The sequence below is a fragment of the Myxocyprinus asiaticus genome, chromosome 37 (assembly GCF_019703515.2).
Source record: "Myxocyprinus asiaticus isolate MX2 ecotype Aquarium Trade chromosome 37, UBuf_Myxa_2, whole genome shotgun sequence".
NCBI lineage: Eukaryota > Metazoa > Chordata > Actinopteri > Cypriniformes > Catostomidae > Myxocyprinus > Myxocyprinus asiaticus.
Genome location: NC_059380.1, coordinates 14,010,983 through 14,032,500, shown reverse-complemented (window position 1 = coordinate 14,032,500; position 21,518 = coordinate 14,010,983). Strand labels below are relative to the sequence as shown.

The window sequence follows — 21,518 nt, the reverse complement described above, 5'->3', positions numbered from 1 at the left end:
TGCAACGGCAGCCATAGTGCGCCAGTACGCTCACCGCATACTAGCTATTGGTGGTGAGGAGAGAGCAGAGTTATAGAGCCAATTTATGGATGGGGATTATTAGGAGGCCATGATTGAGAAGGGCCAATGGGGGGAATTTGGCCAGGACACTGGGGTTATACCCCTACTCTTTTACGAGAAGTGCACTGGGATTTTTAATGACCACAGAGAGTCAGGACCACGTCTCATCCAAATGACGGTGCCTTTTTACAGTATAGTGTCGCCATCACTATACTGGGGCATTAGGACCCACACAGACTGCAGGGTGAGCACCCTCTACTGGCCTCCCTAACACCTCTTCCAGCAGCAACCTTAGTTTTCCCCAGGAGGTCTCCCATCCAGGTACTGGCCAGGCTCAAGCCTGCTTAGCTTCAATGGGCAACCGGTCTTGAGCTACAGGGTGATTTTTATTTTTATTTTTATTTTATTTATTTTTTTAAACAGTGCAGCTGGATGCTAAAATATGTTCAGTGTGAATATTCCCTTAGGTTAAGGTCTTTGGCCATTGCGTCTTGCTTATGATGTGTCTCAATTTTGAAAAAGGCATGTCGCAGGATATCCGTGCTGTTCCATTCTGTTGTGCTCTGTCTAACGTCCTGTTTGAACAGCCCTTATTGCAGCACTGTGCTCAGATTTATGTTGCTAAAGCAATGACATTGTCTTAGCCAAAAATGCCACTTCACATGATCTGGTCTGGAAAAACAAGTGAAAATAAATGACCCCAATATTTTCATATTGGCAGGTGGAGGAAGGGAAGGGTCTGAAAAAGCAAGCCCAAAAAACATGACTGTATTCTGGAAATAAGCCCCCCAAAACTTGCAACATGAAAAAAAAACATATTTACAAGCAGTTGGTCAACTGTATAACTTCACAACTGTGGTTGGTCAGACTGCCTCTTCTTCTCCAAGTTATTTTCCAGAATAATGTGCTATGTGAACCAGACTTTCACACCAATAGCTATTCAAGACTTCAATGTTCTAGTTCTCCAATCTCAAGAGAAAAAAGAAAAAACAAAATGTTCTGCACAATGCCCATGTGTCAATTCACTATCAATGGTTTAAGCCCAGTTCTGTGAAACTCCTTGAAACTCCATTAACAATAAAATTCACAGCTTGTTCTCCAGCACTTTGAGGAAAATTTCACAGAATGTGAAAAGATGGAAACCTCATGTCTGTGTAATGGTGTAGTGATAGAAAATGGGGCACGGGTGCAGTGTCCTTGAAATGCCTTGAGCCTCATTTTTCAAAATCCATCATCATGTTAATTATTTTCAACAATGATTTAAGTAATCGTTGTGGTTAATAATGATCTCAATCCAGAAGATGGGAACATGGAAAGGAAATATAATCAGCTGCAAATAAGCGTAAAGAGTCCATTTCTGTCACCTCAACAAAATGAATACCTTTTCAAATGTGGCAAGACTAACTTTTCCCACCTTTATCACATTTTCCTATGAGGCCACTATCAAAACCTTTTCTCAAAGTTGTCTTAACTTGTCGAGCCACACCATTTAAACTTGTCAAGACAATCACGTCAAACACCTGTGTGTTATGCCATACTTCTTCCTTTTATTTCTCAGGGTTGTTGAATGTCAGGGTAATTCTATGTACTGCTGTAGGTTGACATATGAAACTCTCTGCCTCTCTAATAAGGACACATGAGATTTGACTGCCATACATAAACCATTGCTGTTTACTTTGAATATTCATACCTCTCTGAAATGTATTAATACAGCCCTCTCCTGTTAATTGTAAGTCTTACTTTCTCTGTCATTTAAAATAGCTCTTATTCCTGAATTAATAAGTGAGAGAAAAAAATAAGGAAAATGTTAGTGAGATGCCAATTCAAGCAAGAACAGCAACAGTAAGGTAGGGGAAAAAAACACATGCAGGGCTTAAAGGGCTATAGTTCACCCAAAAATGAAAATTATCTCTCTGATTTACTCGCCCTACTGGCATCCCAGATGTGTATGACTCTCTTTCTTCTGCAGAACACATATGAAGATTTTTAAAAGAATATCTCCGCTCTGTGGGTCCTCACTATGCAAGTGAATGGGTGCCAAAATATCGAAGCTCTAAAATCCACATTAAGGGAGCATAAAAGTAATCCATATGACTCCAGTGGTTAAATCCATGTGTTCAGACACAATATGATAGGTGTGGGTGATAAACAGATCACTATTTAAGTTATTTTTTATCATAAATTATGCTCCCTGCCCAGTAGGTAATGATATGCATGAAGAATTTGAATCACCAAAAACAGGAGGAGAATGTGAAAGTGAAAATGAAAGCAGAGATCTACTGAACAGGGGGAATTTATAGTAAAAAGTATATCTAGTAAATAAGTATTGATCTGTTCCTCACCCACACCTATCATATCGCTTCTGGAGATATGGATTTAACCACCAGAGTCATCTGGTGCACTTTTATGTTGCCCTTATGTGGATTTTGGAGATTCAAAATGTGGGCACCCATTCACTTGCATTGTATGGACCTACAGAGCTGAGAAATTCTTCTAAAACATTTTCACATTGGAATGGCATGAGGGTAAGTAAATGACAAAATAATACATTTTTGGGTGAACTATTCCTTTAACTTTGGCCAGATTTTGGAATATGTTTGTCTGAATGTGGGAAATTATTCTTTGTGTCTACAAGGCGAAAGAAAGAAATACTTAAATATGTTGCAATCTATGCTTCTCATTCCACAGTCCTGGTTGGCCTGAATAATGCAGACAGTGAGAAAACCATTCTAGGGGACAAATCCATCAACATTTACCCAGCAGATGCATTTGTCAACAGGAGCTGCAGGAGGAACAAAGCAAGCCAAAATAATTTGGGTCTTTCATTGGCTGAGGAACATCGGAGCATGGCTGTTTGTGAGTACTAGGATGGAAAGGCAGAAAAAGTAATGATTTACATTTATTTTGCTTTCCGGGCTGAAGACAGTGTCCTAAGAATAAGAGTAATAGTGGAACTCAAAATAAAAATGCTTCATGCCACTTTTTTAACCCATGAAAGGGCCCTTTTGGAGGTAAATACACTTAATTATAGGTGTTGAAATCATACCGTTTTTAAAAACACTCCGCTTAACACTTTAATCTTGGGCAAATCTCTTACTCATAAAGGGATAGTTCACCCAAAAGGAAATTTTCAGTCATCAAATGAGCTTTTGGTGTGCTATCCCTTTAAACAGGACAAGAGCACAGTGGAGATTCCTTGAGAGACTCTTTCTATGGGTGAGCTACGCATCCATTCAGCCAATTGATTTATTGCACCATCTCAGTTTGGTGGCAAAAAGTTCCCACCTTATCGTCAAATCAAAAGTCAGCGGCAGTATATTTTGTCTCTGCCGTGTGCCCCCACTCTCACTCCATCTTTCCCTCCCTCTATCTTTCTCGCCCTCTTTCAAACTCACTTTATCTTTCGTCTTCTCTCTCATTGTTCCTTTTCTGTGTGTATGTGTTACTGTGCATGTGTGTGTGTTTTGGCAACAAGCAGTGCTGCATAATCGAGTGGCGGTTGGTGACTGATGAAGGTAGCATCAGACTTGCCTCTTTGACAGTCAGATTACTTAACGACACGGGGGGTTGTTTAAAATGGGCAGCCCCCCTGCCTCCGTGCCAAACACAGGACCCACTTTAGGGACAGGTGTGGGATCACTAATGCCACAGCCTGCAGTCAGTCAACAAATAAAGTGAGAGCATCAGAGGAAACTCAAACTTTCAAGGACAGTCACTGGATGAAGCATAACAGCATTTCATTGCCCTTCCTATAGAATAAAAATAGACTTTGTATAATAAATTCTTCCTTCTTCCTTAGGACTTTGCAGATACAATCATCTATATTTTGTAATTGCTTTCTTTTTTTTACAATATTGCATCGATACTTTAGATTAGTGGTACTCAACAAGCAGTGCCACATATGGTATGCAGCCCTTGAACCATTTATCTGTAGCCCATATGATGCTGTCATTATAAAGAACATGTTTCTATGATGCACTAAAATAGCACATTTAGCACAAACTTATCTAATCGCCTAGTTAAAGGCAACAATATACTTCAAGTGAAATCACAAACGGGTGTGATGCTTTTTTGAGAGAAAAAAAAAAAAAAAAAAAACCACAGTGGCAAGTGATTTTCTAGTACCAAATTGTGTTGGTGTTAGAGTGATGGCTACTGGAAATGGGACCTGTCTATATTTGGTCAAAAATGACTTTTTTCTAATAGTGATGGTGCTGTTTTTTACATCAGTAATGTCCTGACTATACTTTGTGATCAGTTGAATGCCACTTTGGTGAATTAAAGTACCAATTTCCTTCCAAAATAGCAAAATCTGTACATTATTCCAAACGTTTGGCCACCTGTGTGTGTGTAATACATATATATATATATATATCTCTCAAGAGTTTGCATACACTGGCAGAAATTGTGAAATTTTGGCATTGATTTTGAAAATATGACTGATCATGCAAATGTATTTCTTTTATTTAAGGGTAGTGATCATATGAAGCCATTTTTATCGCATAGTTTTTTGGCTCCTATTTAAATCATAATGATAACAGAAATCAACCAAAAGGCCCTGATCAAAAGTTTATATACCCTTGAATGTTTGGCCTTGTTACAGACACACAAGGTGACACACACAGGTTTAAATGGCAATTAAATGTTAATTTCCCACACCTGTGGCTTTTTAAATTGCAATTAGTGTCTGTGTATAAATAGTCAATGAGTTTGTTAGCTCTCACGTGGATGCACTGAGCAGGCTAGATACTGAGCTATGGGGAGCAGAAAAGAACTGTCAAAAGACCTGCGTAACAAGGTAATGGAACTTTATAAAGATGGAAAAGGATATAAAAAGATATCCAAAGCCTTGAAAATGCCAGTCAGTACTGTTCAATCACTTATTAAGGAGTGGAAAATTCGGGGATCTCTTGACACCACGCCAAGGTCAGGTAGACCAAGAAAGATTTCAGCCACAACTGCCAGAAGAATTGTTCAGAATACAAAGAAAAACCCACAGGTAACTTCAGGAGAAATACAGGCTGCTCTGGAAAAAGACGGTGTGGTTGTTTCAAGGAGCACAATACGACGATACTTGAACAAAAATGAGCTGCATGGTCGAGTTGCCAGAAAGAAGCCTTTACTGCACCAATGCCACAAAAATCTGGTTACAATATGGCCGACAACACCTTGACACGCCTCACAGCTTCTGGCACACTGTAATTTGGAGTGACAAGACCAAAATAGAGCTTTATGGTCACAACCATAAGCGCTATGTTTGGAGAGGGGTCAACAAGGCCTATTGTGAAAAGAATACCATCCCCACTGTGAAGCATGGTGGTGGCTCACTGATGTTTTGGGGGTGTGTGAGCTCTAAAGGCACAGGGAATCTTGTGAAAATTGATGGCAAGATGAATGCAGCATGTTATCAGAAAATACTGGCAGACGATTTGCATTCTTCTGCACGAAAGCTGCGCATGGGACGTTCTTGGACTTTCCAGCACGACAATGACCCTAAGCACAAGGCCAAGTTGACCCTCCAGTGGTTACAGCAGAAAAAGGTGAAGGTTCTGGAGTAGCCATCACAGTCTCCTGACCTTAATATCATCGAGCCACTCTGGGGAGATCTCAAACATGCGGTTCATGTAAGATGCCTAAAGACTTTGCATGACCTGGAGGCATTTTGCCAAGATGAATGGGCAGCTATACCACCTGCAAGAATTTGGGGCCTCATAAACAACTATTACAAAAGACTGCACGATATAATTGATGCTAAAGGGGGCAATACACAGTATTAAGAACTAAGGGTATGCAGACTTTTGAACAGGGGTCATTTAATTTTTTTCTTTGTTGCCATGTTTTGTTTTATGATTGTGATATTCTGTTATAACCTATAGTTGAATATGAATCCCATAATAAATAAAAGAAATGTGTTTTGCCTGCTCACTCATGTTTTCTTTAAAAATGGTACATATATTACCAATTCTCCAAGGGTATGCAAACTTTTGAGCACAACTGAATATATATATATATATATATATATATATATATATATAACCATAAAAAAATAAAAGCAAAAGGGTTGCTGCTTTACAACCCCCAAAATTGAATACCCCTGCTTTAGATCCTGGTCAAAGCCTCTACAAGGTGCCCTATTTGTCAAATGCAGTGAAGCAGTTTCAATCACAATGTATTAAATTGCCATATGTATTGTTTCTAAAAGATAATTGCCCATACACAGCCTTGTAATCCCTTGTGTAAAGATCAGTGAATTGTCCATGCGCTTGACACATTAGAGCCTAGCTCTTGCAGAGGTTGTATTGTAGGTTCAAGTGTCAACTAAATTATCACCCAACTGGTGCATAAAAAGTATGTTCCATTCTACTAAAGATGTCTCAGGACATTGCATGACTCTATACTTGATTGTATGCATGCATTAACAATTGGTGTGCATGAAACCACAAAACCCAACGTTCTGGTCATATAGCGCATCTCACTTTGCAACAAAACACTTTATATAAAAAATTAAAAAAAAAAAAAAAAAATTCTTCTTTTAAAGTATCTTTGCACAGTAGACAGCAGTGCTGAGATTGAGCTGTCAGCTGAAATGCCGCATGGGTAAGTGGGCCCAACTGTGGGGCGGCAACTCTGCACTGGGGAGAACAGCTCACTGCACTATCGCAGTCACAGGAATCCTTCACGTCTCGCTTGATTGCCTCGTACATGTCGCCTGGCTCGGGCCATACCCTACCCTACCCTACTGGGACCAGGCTGAAACACTGAATGTGCTGGACTGGAAATGCCATCTTGGAGTACGTATCCAAATAGAGTTAGAAAAAAGGCACTGTCATTGTCTCACCCTCACGGCTGACCTGAGAAATCACTAAGATTGTAGAATCTAATTCATATGAACCACAAAACATGAAAGAGCATTTGAATGGAAATTTCACCACACACATACAGCAGGACCAGAAGAGAGCAACAAGGCAAGCTAAAGCCCACTGTGTACAGTGATATAAGCAGGAGATTACAGCTGTGAAATGCAACAGAGTCTCTGGAAAGCATCCAACATCTCTCAAACATGACACTTAATGAAGGTTTGAAGGGCCAGCACCTCTCAGATTAAGCTCAGACTGCACCAGCACTGATGGGTAGAGCTAAGCACACACCTGTGAATTAATTTCCATGATTTTTTCATCACCTTGATCAGTTGTTTGTGATTAGTGGATAGGGATGCGCAGTATACTGGTACTAATGAAATATCGCGATACCAAAAAATTTTTAATGGTACGAAATCATCTTGTTGTTCATTTCGGTACCATATTAAAGTATGCTGCCATTAGCAAAATGTAATATAATGTGAGAGTTTTTAGATGAAATCAAAGACCATTTGAAAATAATAATAATAAAAAAGTCTCGATATGGCCAAGTGTGATCATTAAATAGCAGAAGGATGTCATTTAATTAAATAAAATTGTCACATGCGTGCCACATAACGAATGAGAGGCTCTGTCCTGCTCTGTCATCTACTTCACACACACAAACATGCAGGCATGCACACAAACGCAACACACACCACTAATGCTTATTGTCAACAGTGTGTCCAATAGTATCTATCTGCAGAGCCGCAGAGCAGTGTGTTTGGTGTATAATCAGCTGTGAACTCTCAAATGACCGTTTTCACCATTGCAGCTCGGAGATTTCATCTCGCGAGCCACGGGAAGCTTGATATAACGAACCTTCACAAACAGTAATCACTTCAAAAGTCTTTCAAAATAAAAGTCCAGCAGAAATAAGAGCTCTATTCAACCGGATGCATGAAATTGAAGACAGAAAATTTTTACTATAAAAGTGTCATATTCAAAGTAGTCGCAATAATACTCATAATAACAATAATATATTAAATGGTTACTGTATATTATTAATATTTTTATCTGTAAGCAATATCACAAAAGCAAGTTTATTAAAATTATTTATACAAATTAATTTAATCAAATATCTGTGTTTTTTCTTTTTTTTTTATTTTTTTATTTTTTATGTATTGCCTAAGTATCGCATTAGTATCGATACTGTGGTACCAGTGCTGGTATCGTACTGAAGCCTAAATTTTGGTATCAGAGCAACCCTATTAGTGGATAAGGACTTCAAATTCAGGCTAATTTCTTCTGAATAATTCTGACCAATTTGTGATGTGAATCACCTCAACCAATCCATTGAAAAGACAACATTAGAGTTTAATGTGACCTCATGGTACGTTAAATGAGATTAAACGACTATTCAACAATAACAATTTTTGTTGACAATTTTTGTCGATAACATCGACTAATCATTTCAGCCCTACAAGGGATATCGACATGCTGTTTCAGAGTGTTCATTTTACTGAAAAGCAGCATCCCCATTAATTAATGCATTAACTCAAATGTGTTCACCTTTCCCAGTGGTGCTACTGATAGTGTGTTGCGCGAGAAACTTTCGAGACACAGGTTCTGGTCCCATGGACACCAAGAAGTAATCACGTTCACGTAAACAAAGGTGAATGAGATTCCAAGGTTGCATTTTCACTCAACAATTAAACTTTCACTCCACTGATGGTTAGGTTTAGAATTAGGGAATTGGGGTAATAAAATTATTGTTGATTATAATACATCATATCCAACTAAAAACACAACTCGCTTTTGGTGCCACCTTGTGGACATGATTAAGTAACACATTATGCATTACTATGGCTTCCAAGCAAGTTTCACTCTACACAAGAGCAATATCTCCATGATAAAATACTTTATTAACATATGGATTGAAGCCATTACAACCATGATAAAATCAAAAACATGCAATGCAATTTGAGTTGGCATCCTTCTTCTGTCTCACTGACTAATTCTGGCCCTCATGGCCCTGCTCTTTGCATTTGAGAAAAGATCTCTGCATACAAGCACCAAACCAGTTAACAAATAAACATAACCTCATTAGCATGTTGTTATCAATGAAGTGTTATTCATGTAATCACATTATTGCCTCTTGCTCAAAAAGCTATTAAAGGGACCTCAAAAAATGTCACTGTGTTGTCAGCAAATTATCCACCATGTGTTAAGCAGTTAATAACGAGCTGCTTGGAATTATGAAAGTGGCACTTACTGAGTCTCTTGGCAGCCTCCAGAGCTTCAGATGCAGTGTCAGCCACGAAGAACCGCTGCACGGTCACGCCACTGTCCTGCATAAGCTTTTTGCTCTGGTACTCCTGCAGGTTCAGCCATCTTCTAGGACTCACCCGTGATAACTAAAACACACATAGACGGGTCTTAATCTAAAACATATTATGCCTTTTCCTGTTTGATAAGGTGATTTTTATAGTAACTTTTTTATAATATTTTAAACATTCTATCAGGTATATATGTTTAAGTATCAATAAATTACATTGTCAAAAATATATACTGAATATAATAAATATATTGGAATACAATTGTGCATTCAGAAAGGATACAGGGGTGACTATTTTACAGTCTAATTTTGGTTGTAAAACCACAGAGTGCTTAAAAAAAAGAGAATTGAATGATACTTTACAAAAATCAACTTTAATTGTTTACTATACAAAATCATGGTAATGGCTGACTTTTTAGATAGCCTTTTACTGACAAACAAAAAATGAAGTGACGTGAGCATTCAATCCTTGATTTTTTTTTTTTATTTTTTTTTTACTTATGGAATAGTTCATCACTATAAAAAGGGAAAATAGGATTGTTGATGCATAGCTTTGGGAAACAACTTCAAGTCTTTCTCATAATACATTAGGTCAACTAAAACATAAAGAGAGAGAGAGAAAGAGAGAGAGAGAGAGAGGAGTATGACAAAATGATGGCTTTTATTTGCATGTATTTTGTTTTCATCAAAATGGGCATATTTGCTAAAAATTAGCAAGGAAAAGTTTGGAAAAACATAAATAAATTATGCATTAATTACAAAACAATCAATGACACCAATGTTCTATGATTGTAAATTGTCTGCAGTGAGGAAGAAGTTTCATTTATTGTATTGATTTTAGGCAGGTCTTCAAGCTGTTTCACAACAGACAGCACAGCAGCTTCAAAACCATTCGCGTCTTTGGTTCCATTCACGGTCAGGTTAATATTCACACACATTCATGATCAAATCCTTTGATCATTTAATCTGGTAGTTAATAACCCATAAGACACTCATTAAATAGACAATTTCCCATTATCCAGCACTACTGAATGAGACTAAAACTGGTAATCAGAGCAGCACTGGCTTTTGAAGAGCCTCACAGTGCTAAACGCAGTCAAGCACCTGATTAAGTCACGTGAGTGAACAACTCTCCATAGCATCCACTAATTGAGTGTTTAAGTGTCTCTATGGAGAATAACGAGGGAGGCCACCAAAGTTAGCAGCCTGTTAAAGAGCAGACTACAGAAGTGTTCACTCAGAAGTGGACACTACTGTTGTGTTCTCAAAAGTGCACATTATAGAGGTGTAGACTCAGAAGTAGGGATGCACTGATATTAAATTTTTTGGCCGATCCCGATAACGATTTTAACAAAAACCTGTATGCCGATACCGATATTTTGCCACTTACCTTATATTGTCATCAGATCACTGTTTTGCTCAGGAATTATGCTTTAAAAAGGTATAAAAACGTTTTTATTTTTTTATCAATAAATAATTCACATTGAACTTGATTGGATCTCTTAAACACATGACAGAGCCAGCCACAATGAAAGATAAATAGAAGATAAAAAAAGATACAAAAAAATTACTAAATATCATAGCATGATATTTAGTTTACAATAAATATTTACAACGTGAAAAATAGGTTATTTTGTACTTCTAAAACATTTTTCCAATTTCATTTTTGTAGTTCAAAACAACATAACTCACATTTTACATGTAGGTACTGTATATGCAACATTACAAATTCATATTATGCATATGTTGGGCAATTCCACGGAAATGTCAAAAATCATGGAAAAATAAAAAGTTGTTATAATCAAATGAACAAAATAGCCTTTTAAATTCTATCATGGTATAATGGATAATGGATATTGCTGTCCAGACCGGTGGAGGGCGCCGCTTCCTCACACAGTGCTGACTGATACACTGACTGTAACACTGAAATGCATACTACATTTTAAACACAGCCTTTTAAGGTTTAATAATCATGCATGACCATACTGCGATTTTTAACTTAATCAATCATGCAGCCTTAATGGATACCTTACCAATGTCTCAGAAGTCAACGTTAGTCAAAGCGTTTTGGACGGTTTGCCTCATTATGTATAGGTAAGTGCCGCTTTCACAACTGTCACGTCTGTATCACTGGTTTGTCCACATTAATATGAGAATGAGAAAGAATAAAAATGAAATATTACATGTTCTTAGGAGTGCCAACCCTTCTACATTTTTTGGCTATCATTATTTCTGGATTGTGCATTTGAATTCATAGAGTTTTATCAAAGTGTGTTGATAGTTAATTATAAATAAACGTAATTATACAAAATAAAAAAAAAACGGTTTTCCATATCGGTGTTTTCATACTTATAACCAATATGCTGATGGATTTAATTTGGTCAATAATTGGCTGATGAATATTAGCAGCCGAAACATCAGTGCATCACTAATTATAAGTGCACACTACAGAAATGGACACTCAGAAGAGCACACTATGGAAGTGTTCTCTAAGGCCCTGTCCTAAATTGCTTGATGTACAATTAAAGTGTCCAAAATGGAGACATGGTCAACACTAAGAAATGCACACTAAAGAAATGTATATTCAGAAGTAAGTATTATTGTTGTTAACACTCAGAACTGCATATTTAATATTAATATTATACATAATACATAATATTAACTCAGACATACCTACTAAGGCCCTTGCCCAAATAGCGCACATGATGCGGTTTCATGGATTTCCTTCGCGTTACATAAACTAAGGGGCCTGTATTTCCACATGGTCACTTCATGCGTTCTTAGGAAAAGATCAAGTGTAAATGCCCTCCATGATGCATTCGAGATAGTAATCTGATCACTCCAACCTCAGAAGGTGGTTTGAGACGCATACAAGACACAACTCAGAAAAGTGTAAATGCATTTGTTTGTTTGTTAAAGGAATGTGAACCTCCAATCAGATAGCAATCCAATAGGTAAAAACACTTTAAGTGACCAAGTGTTGCATGGGAAGAGCCACATGGGTTGAAGTGATAATTTGGGACAGGGCCTAAGAAATGTACACAACAGAAGTACATTATGAAGTGTACACTAAGGAACAGCAAACCCAAGAGCTCACTACTGAAGTATACGGTCAGATGTGTGAGGAAAGAGATACGAATGAAGAACACAAAAAGTTCAAACATATCCAGTCCACTCACTAACTTAATTAATTGTTTTTTGATATGGATGATGCAGTACTCTAATTTGCTGCAGTGTACTTCTCAAAGCCTGCATTTCATCCTTTCACTAACATACTTTACATCACATTGTGCTTTGACTGAGCTAGGTTACACTTAACTAAATAAAGTATGATTAATCATATCACTGCATTTGGTGCTCATATCACATTTTTCATAACAGAAAAAAGAGAGCATGAAAGGATTTGTTTAGTAAGTTTAGTCAAAACTTTAATATTGCGGTGACAATGAACCATTTCCTGACATTGCATGCATTGTATAAGGAATGTTCTCTCTCTCTCAGCAACCATGGAATATCGCATTTGTCATAGACTTTAGGTTATTAGGTAATCTGGAATCATTTTAACTTGCCAGTATCATTTGACTTGTTGACAGTTGCCGAGATTCATTAGGTGGCAATTAAAATTTCAATCAGATTTTATTTTTGTTCCATCAGAACATTAGTGCATTTTAGTCCAGGTCTATTTGCTTTGAGGTCATTTTGTGTATTCAAGTTGACAAAATAAACTTACACATATAAATGTAGATATACACATTTAAAATGTACTGTCTTTCTCTTTTATGAAAATTAAGCTAAAATTTTGATGACTTACAACAAAATGCTAGAATACATCTAAATAGAAAGTCACAAATCATGTTCATGGCTGTGATGTAAATAAAAGGCTATTGGCATTTTAAAAATGGCACAAGCCCATTGATGACCCACGGTCATGTCAAGAAGGTAACCCCCTGGTTGCCCAAAGTCTCGTGATAGTTGCATGTGATGTTCACACACAGCGTTTATTTTGTTTATTTGGAGTTGCTTTTAAATCCTCTTTGGAGCTTGACAGTTTTGGACCCCCTTGACTTGCATTGTATAGATATAAACGCATCATATCTCCTTGAAAATATCTTAATTTGTGTTCCACAGAAGAAAGAAAATCATACGAGTTTAAGCCGGCATAAGGGTGATGATGAGAGAAATATCCTTTGTGGGTAAAGCTTTCCTTTACATTCTGTGAGGGCCAACTTTAAAAAAAAAAATTTACCCATTACCGTGGCACCTCATGGCTAAGTATACAAGACCACTGTCCACTATAAAACATTACTTTCTCCACAGTAAGGTATTATTTTCCTGGTTGGCATCTGCTAAGAGTCCTATAGGGGTCATTCCTAATGGCCACTGAGGAACATTCTCTAAAAATTTTAACTTTAAGGGTGTGGCAACAGCTGTAGTAAACTGAAAATAGCTCCCTGTTGTACAAGCTAGCCTTTTGTTAACGTAGTTACTTGGTTATAAAGGGTTCAGTAGCAGAAAACTTGGAAATAAGGCTTCATAACAGATGCATAAATTCAGCCACATCTCATACCTTAGTTCTATTGAAAACTTTCTGATGCCTTACTTAGCATGCTAGTGTGCTGAAATCTGGCGTTCACACACTCACGGACTCCAGAGCAACATTTACCCTCAGTCAGCCACATTACTGAAGCTTTATATTTAGACTTTCCGGGGGGAGGGGGGGTGACGAGGAGGAGGGCATGGCCGGGTCGTATGGATGGATGCCCTGCACTGAATCACCCCAATTAGCCGGGAGAGGGATAAAGAGGAGCCAGAGACGCCAGTTCGAGAGAGAGAGACGCACGAAGCTGTGTGTGTGTGCGCATCAGTGATTTATGTTGAATTAAAGTCTTTGTGAGTGTTAATCCGGTTCCCGCCTCCTCCTTCCCCTTGATCAAGACACCTTATCTGTTACACTGGTGCCGAAACCCGGGAAGGAGGAGGGATGTGCTTTCGGAGAGCCCTCACTGCTGATGGAGGGTCGCGACACCGAGGAGGTATGGTTCGGTGGTACTGGAGAGGTTCGCCAGAAGGCTGAAGAGCCTGCTGCCGTCCACCAGGTGACAAAGGAGCAGCTGCCATCCTCCAGGAAGCAGAGGAACTGATAGACAATACAATAAGGGTTATTGAAGTATGACTGTGTTCAAACTTATACAGAACCACCGTGAAAGTTAACTACAGAGCTTATTTTACCCATACAGTATATCGAAAACGGTTTCATTCTGAGCCCATTCGAAATTCCTTGAAAATGCTCATTCTTTTTGGGGGATTTAGGACTAGAGCTCTATAGAGGAAAGAGACTAAACTGATAATTAGGAATACAGGTTCAACATTCTCGAAAACACCTTGGTGACACCATACCATCCTCATATTCAGCCCTGTGTCCAATCAGACACGAAGAAAAAACACTGTCAAATCAGATGCTAGGTGTGTGAAAGACTAAAACTTGACTGTAATTAAAGCATTATAAGTAAAAAATATCTAATTCAAAGCGTGGATCTGAGGTGATGATATCTGTTTTTCTAACAGTTTTATTTTTTGCGTTTCAGTCTAACAGGTGCCATCAGTGATACTGTTTCCCATCCCAACTGATTAACTGGACTGGAAGTGCTTAAAGAGCACCATGGCAACCTCTTTGCAAATGTTAGCAGTAATTATTTTCCTTTTTGCCTCCTAGCTAATTTTATCGGAACCTACATTTGTGCTCAAAAGTTTGCATACCCTTGGAGAATTGTTAATATATGTACCATTTTTAAAGAAAACATGAGTGAGCAGGCAAAACATTTTATTTCTTATGGGATTCATATTCAACTGTAGGTTATAACAGAATATCACAATCATAAAACAAAACATGGCAACAAAGAAATAAATTAAATGACCCCTGTTCAAAAGTCTGCATACCCTTAGTTCTTAATACTGTGTATTGCCCCCTTTAGCATCAATTACAGCGTGCAGTCTTTTGTAATAGTTGTTTATGAGGCCCCAAATTCTTGCAGGTGGTATAGCTGCCCATTCATCTTGGCAAAATGCCTCCAGGTCATGCAAAGTCTTTAGGCGTCTTGCATGAACCGCACGTTTGAGATCTCCCCAGAGTGGCTTGATGATATTAAGGTCAAGAGACTGTGATGGCCACTCCAGAACCTTCACCTTTTTCTGCTGTAACCACTGGAGGGTCAACTTGGCCTTGTGCTTAGGGTCATTATCGTGCTGGAAAGTCCAAGAGCGTCCCATGTGCAGCTTTCGTGCAGAAGAATGCAAATTGTCTGCCAGTATTTTCTGATAACATGCTGCATTCATCTTGCCATCAATTTTCACAAGATTCCCTGTGCCTTTAGAGCTCACACACCCCCAAAACATCAGTGAGCCACCACCATGCTTCACAGTGGGGATGGTATTCTTTTCACAATAGGCCTTGTTGACCCCTCTCCAAACATAGTGCTTATAGTTGTGACCATAAAACTCCATTTTGGTCTTGTCACTCCAAATTACAGTGTGCCAGAAGCTGTGAGGCGTGTCAAGGTGTTGTTGGGCATAATGTAACTGGGCTTTTTTGTGGCATTGGCACAGTAAAGGCTTCTTTCTGGCAACTCGACCATTCAGCTCATTTTTGTTCAAGTATCGTCGTATTGTGCTCCTTGAAACAACCACACCGTCTTTTTCCAGAGCAGCCTGTATTTCTCCTGAGGTTACCTGTGGGATTTTCTTTGTATCCCGGACAATTCTTCTGGCAGTTGTGGCTGAAATCTTTCTTGGTCTACCTGACCTTGGCTTGGTATCAAGAGATCCCTGAATTTTCCACTTCTTAATAAGTGATTGAACAGTACTGACTGGCATTTTCAAGGCTTTGGATATTTTTTTATATCCTTTTCCATCTTTATAAAGTTCCATTACCTTGTTATGCAGGTCTTTTGACAGTTCTATTCTGCTCCCCATGGCTCAGTATCTAGCCTGCTCAGTGCATCCACGTGAGAGCTAACAAACTCATTGACTATTTATACACAGACACTAATTGCAATTTAAAAAGCCACAGGTGTGGGAAATTAACCTTTAATTGCCATTTAAACCTGTGTGTGTCACCTTGTGTGTCTGTAATATGGACAAACATTCAAGAGTATGTAAACTTTTGATCAGGGCCATTTGGGTGATTTCTGTTATCATTATGATTTAAAAAGGAGCCAAACAACTATGTGATAATAAATGGCTTCATATGATCACTATCCTTAAATGAAAGACAGTTTCATATTTTCAAAATCAATGCCAAAATTTCACAATTTCTGCCAGTGTATGCAAACTTTTCAGCACAACTGTATGTAGGTTTACAGGTTATTAGTTCACTCAAGGGCAAAGCGAGGTTGAGATGGAGCTGAACTGAGAGACGGCAGGCAGAGGCGCTACCGCTGTGCACCATGAGGAAGTGGTAAAAGAAGGTGTGTGTGTGTGTGGGGGGGGGGGGGGGGGTGGTTGCGGCAGGTGTCTGATCCCCCTTGAGACTTTGCCTCAACAGTAATTATCTTCATCAGCACTCTGGAGACACTGCCAGTTAAATACCAATACACACACACAAACACCCCTTCGCATACACATCACACATCTTCCCGCACCCAGAAACACTCGCACACACAGGCTCAAAGAGGGAAAAATAAAACAAAGGCTTAAAATCACATAAACAGACAGGCATTTAGGTATATTAAGATAAACACACATATTAAAGCATTACATGGTAGGTTAAACTTAAAGTAAAAAAATACATTTTTAATTTGCACATTCTTTATTTATAGTGAGTAGTGACTATGATGTCACTTCAGAAAGGACAAAAATACCAAATAACCACAGTTAAATTAGTCAGTAAGACTGGTGAACTATATTGCAAGTCTTCTGAAGTGATACAATCACTTTGTATTTTGAACAGACCAAAATTTGAATTGCTATTTGCCCAAAACAAATATGGCAACTATGACCCAGACTGGACATCGATAACATCAAACCTCATTTGTTCTTGCATGTGTCGTGACAAAACATTATGACGTCAAACCAGTGCCCATATCAAATATATTGACTACTTTGCAGGTTTGATTTGAGAGTGCATAACGAATAAAAATTTACTTCATCACAAATAGTGATTGCATGGCATCAGAATATTTGGAATATAGTGCATAAGCCTTATCGACTATTTTTAGTGTGGTTTTCTGGTGTGTGTGTGTGTGTGTGTGTGTGTGTTTTAAAGCAAAAAGTCATTATTTATTTTCATTATATGGCAAAGACTTGAAGATTTAAAAAAAATAAAAAATTTGTGTTCCACTGAATGCAGTAAGTCATACAGGTTCTTGAGTGGTATTAATTTTGTTATGGTGAACTATACCTTTGGTTTTATAAAAGATTAATAAATTATGTAGAAGTATTGTTCATTGTTATTTCACAACCTTATATATATTTCATGTGTGAAATATACTGTCTCAGCATAAGCTCATATGTCACTCTGTTTGAATCTATCAAACAACAGCTAAAATCTTAATAAAAAGTACCCTCTTAAAGTCTGACAGAGGCAAGCAATAAAAGCGCACTGACATCAACATAAAAGCCCACTTTTTAACTTTCGCCATGAATAGTCACGTCAATATTTTCAAATTCACAGAATAAAATATCTTCAAGTCGGCATGACTTTTAGTGAGAGTTTCCCTTTCGGCAAGCTTGAAGCTACAACCATGACATTCTGCAGTGATTCTTAAATGTCAAAGAATGGCACTTCAAGGTACAAAAATGAAATTCTCTATTTCCTCTTCAAAGTCATTCTTTTTAAAATCTGTTCAATAGCTCATGTCAGTCCTAATAATTTTAACATCTCATCATTCAACAATTCATTCAACTATGGTTTTGTAGATACCAACTTTAATAGCTCTAGAAACATGTTAATTAATTTAACATCTTGGATAATTAATAACAGGCTAATTGCTTCTTTTTTTTTTTGTCAAGTTAATAATCTGATAATCATCTACTCCACCGAAGATCTGAAATCCCATTTGCTGTTGCATTCAGATTGCAGATTATTGCAACGATTAATCATTAGCTCTAAACCAACTATTCAGCTTGTGCCCCGACTTAAAAGGTTGCATTAAATGTGCTTGCTAACAATAAAGAGGACAAAATCATCTTTTAAAAATACCTCTAAATGACATTTACTGAATTAAAGGGAAAAAATACTTTTTATTATGTTTAATTCAGTAAAAATTTCACTACAAAAAAATCCTATTGTTATCAAGTGTATTTGTCTTTTTTTCCATTTAAAATCGTCTAAAAATCCTTAAAACAAGATACATTTACTTGAGAAGTAACATATAAGATATTTAGACTTGCTTTAAGAGAATGTATCTTAAATATAAGTGTATTTTGTATATAAGTGTATTTTTTCACTTGGTTATACTTCTGCGAGTGCAGTAAAGACAAAATACACTTATATTCAAGATCTATTCTCTAAAAGAAAGTCTAAATATCTTGTATACTGCTTCTCAGGTGAATGCATCTTTTTTTTAAAGGATTTTTAGATATTTTAAAATTTTTGTATTTTTAATATTATATTCAACATTCTCAGATTAAAAAAAAAATAAATTCTTCTGCAGTATAGCTGCTAAAGTAAATGTACGTTGTTTTAAAGGAGTTTTAGATATTTATATTGGAAAAAAAGCCAAAACAAAAACAAATAAAAAATAAATATTTTTGCAGTGTATAATGGGTCGAAGACTACCCTCTCTCACCTTTTTGTTCACTTCAACCCATCTTTAACTCACAAAAAAACGAACTCTCTCTTATTAATAAAGCTGCGTTTTGCCAATTTTCTTCACGATAAGAAATGCACAGTGACATATATTATGATTCAGTAAGTTGCCATCGCATTACAATCTAGCTGCATTAAGCGCGCACACTCGAGGGATGAGCATCCCCGCAACAGAGTGTACCTAAGCCAGGCGCAGTTTCAATCTCTCCCCCTTAGATCGGGACACTTCACGCAACTCACAGAAGAGGCACTGACCGCAAAGAGAAATGCCAGTTTCCTTATTGTTTTAACTTCAATAAAGCCATAACGCATTAAATAGAACTGCATTAAAGATGTAACGCCGGGGTGTTTCCTTTAAAGACGCTCGACACGCAAGTTTTGCTTAAGCTGAGCGTCAGCTCCGGCTCTGCTTATTCCACAACAAGAGTGCTTCTGTATTTACTTATTTTGTATTTTTGCGATCTACATCACCTGAAGCTCTTTGGAAAGTTTAGAGTGCGTCTGGACTGTGAGATGTGTTTTATTCCTCTCCTCAGTCAGGCGCGAGCTGCAGTGCTGCTCTTGTGTGCAATCATTAGAGTTTCATATGATCTTATGTTACGTTAAGATCAAATGACTATTCGACAACAAAAAATTGTCGACAATTTTTTTATTGCCGACGTTGTCGATAACGTCGATTAATCGTCTCAGCCCTACTAACAGCTAGCTGTCGTGTTACTGTTTATGGTCAGTAATGTTTGTGTCACATTTAAGATGATGTCACGGCAGTAGAGGCAGCGCAACTATGATGATCAGCCTATAATCCCATCCACGTTGAGGTGGCACTAAACTGCAGTGGAAAAGCAAGCTCAGAAAAGTAAAGCAAACAGAGTCGAGTCGAACCGTAACGTGCAGTGGAAAAGTGCCATTTGTAACATATTCCAGTCTCCATTACTGGCACAGACAAGACTACTCTTTCACTGCTACCTAGGAAAGAAATCTTCTTCAGAAAGCATCTACAGAAGTTTGAAATTAAATTAGGAGAAATTTTTCAGGTCAACAGCTAGGTCAACAAACTAGATAGATTACAGTTTCACTATCAAAGCCAGGAAGCACAAAATGACAGCTAAGCCTAAACTTTGACTAAAGGATTCAGAGAATCTCAAGACTGTCAATGACCAATAGTCAGTGGGGAGTACTATAGGCCAACATATATTCAGTCCTAATAAGCAAGTAGTAGTAACTAGTCAATTTGCAGATGCTTTTACGCAAAGAGACTTACAGTCCACTTAAGCAACTGGAAGTCATTAATTTTCAATGAGAGTTGGGGATATGAGGCAGCATACCGTTGGTGATGTGACAAAAGTGAGCAGAGTTTAACTTTATTCAAATGAGCAGCAACAGGATGTGCCACCTATTAATGAAAATGCACCTCTTGATACAGTTCAATAATGCAATGTGGTCAAATAAGAACACCTACTAGAACCTTTAAGCTACTGGTCCTGTGGCTCAATTGATAGAGATGGCCCGAGTAACACCAAGGTTTAATTCCCAGGGAACACATGTACTGATTACCTCCATACCCTGAATACACTGCAAGTCATTTAAGATAAAATCTTCTGACAAATGTGAATGCAATCAACCAATCACAGTCAAAATGAATGCCTCTTAACAAGGGCAATCCCCCAAGACTAACCTAGAGTTCAGTGCCTTGCTCAAGGCCAAAATGGTGAGACCTCATGCCTTGCATTTTGTAGAGATCGAACGAACAACCTCCTGGTTAAAAGCCTAAAGCTTTCCAGATTAATTCCTCACCTTCAACTCCACATCCGAAACGGAGTTGTAGACTAATCCAACAATCCTACAGTGACTATGGACACCATAAAGCAGCGTATTGCAAGAAAGCAGGTTATTGCGAGGTTAAAGTTTAATGCACTGTATAAGCAGTTTACACTTTACTCCTGTATACATGCGGCTAGGCCAGTAAGCGGCTTTCTCCACAGCAACGTAATTTTCCCACAACGCTTTGGATCCGAGGAAGACTTTGCTATTTTGTTCTCCGTTGCTTCGCTGTATTTCCAGATATTCCAGAGTTGTTGCTGTGTTTGTTTCCTTCACTTTCTATCACGACTTGCAGCAGAACTGCACCGCAATAGTGGGGTTTTCCCATTACGAAAAATTATGGGATTACCCCAATGTACAAGCGCATAAACATAAATATTAGGGACAGTCAGGATTTTACATGGGTGTGTATAAATGGGTATAGTTTATAGAGTATGTGATTTTCCCACTGTACTCCAAGAAATTTTGAATTCTTTCCGCTGTCTTGACATGTTGTTGGGCTTCATCCAATGACATTTGTTATCCCGGTCTGTTCCATGCACACGCACTCTTCAAACACCCATCAGAACACTGCTTCTGCATTTACATGGAAATATTAAGCCACATTTTCTACATTAAGCTGCATTAGGTGTGTTAAACTGCTTTCTCTTAATCCCTA

The 21,518-nt window shown here is 37.9% G+C and overlaps 1 protein-coding gene across 1 annotated transcript in view; it reads right to left on the bottom strand.

Annotated features, from left to right (window-relative positions):
- LOC127428066 (succinate--CoA ligase [GDP-forming] subunit beta, mitochondrial-like) overlaps positions 1–21,518 on the bottom strand; it is a 169,433-nt gene that overhangs the window by 125,444 nt on the left and 22,471 nt on the right. Inside the window, exon 2 of the mRNA XM_051676122.1 lies at positions 9,172–9,313. Coding sequence (XP_051532082.1) covers positions 9,172–9,313 — 142 coding nt within the window. The remainder of the gene's footprint in view (positions 1–9,171; positions 9,314–21,518) is intronic.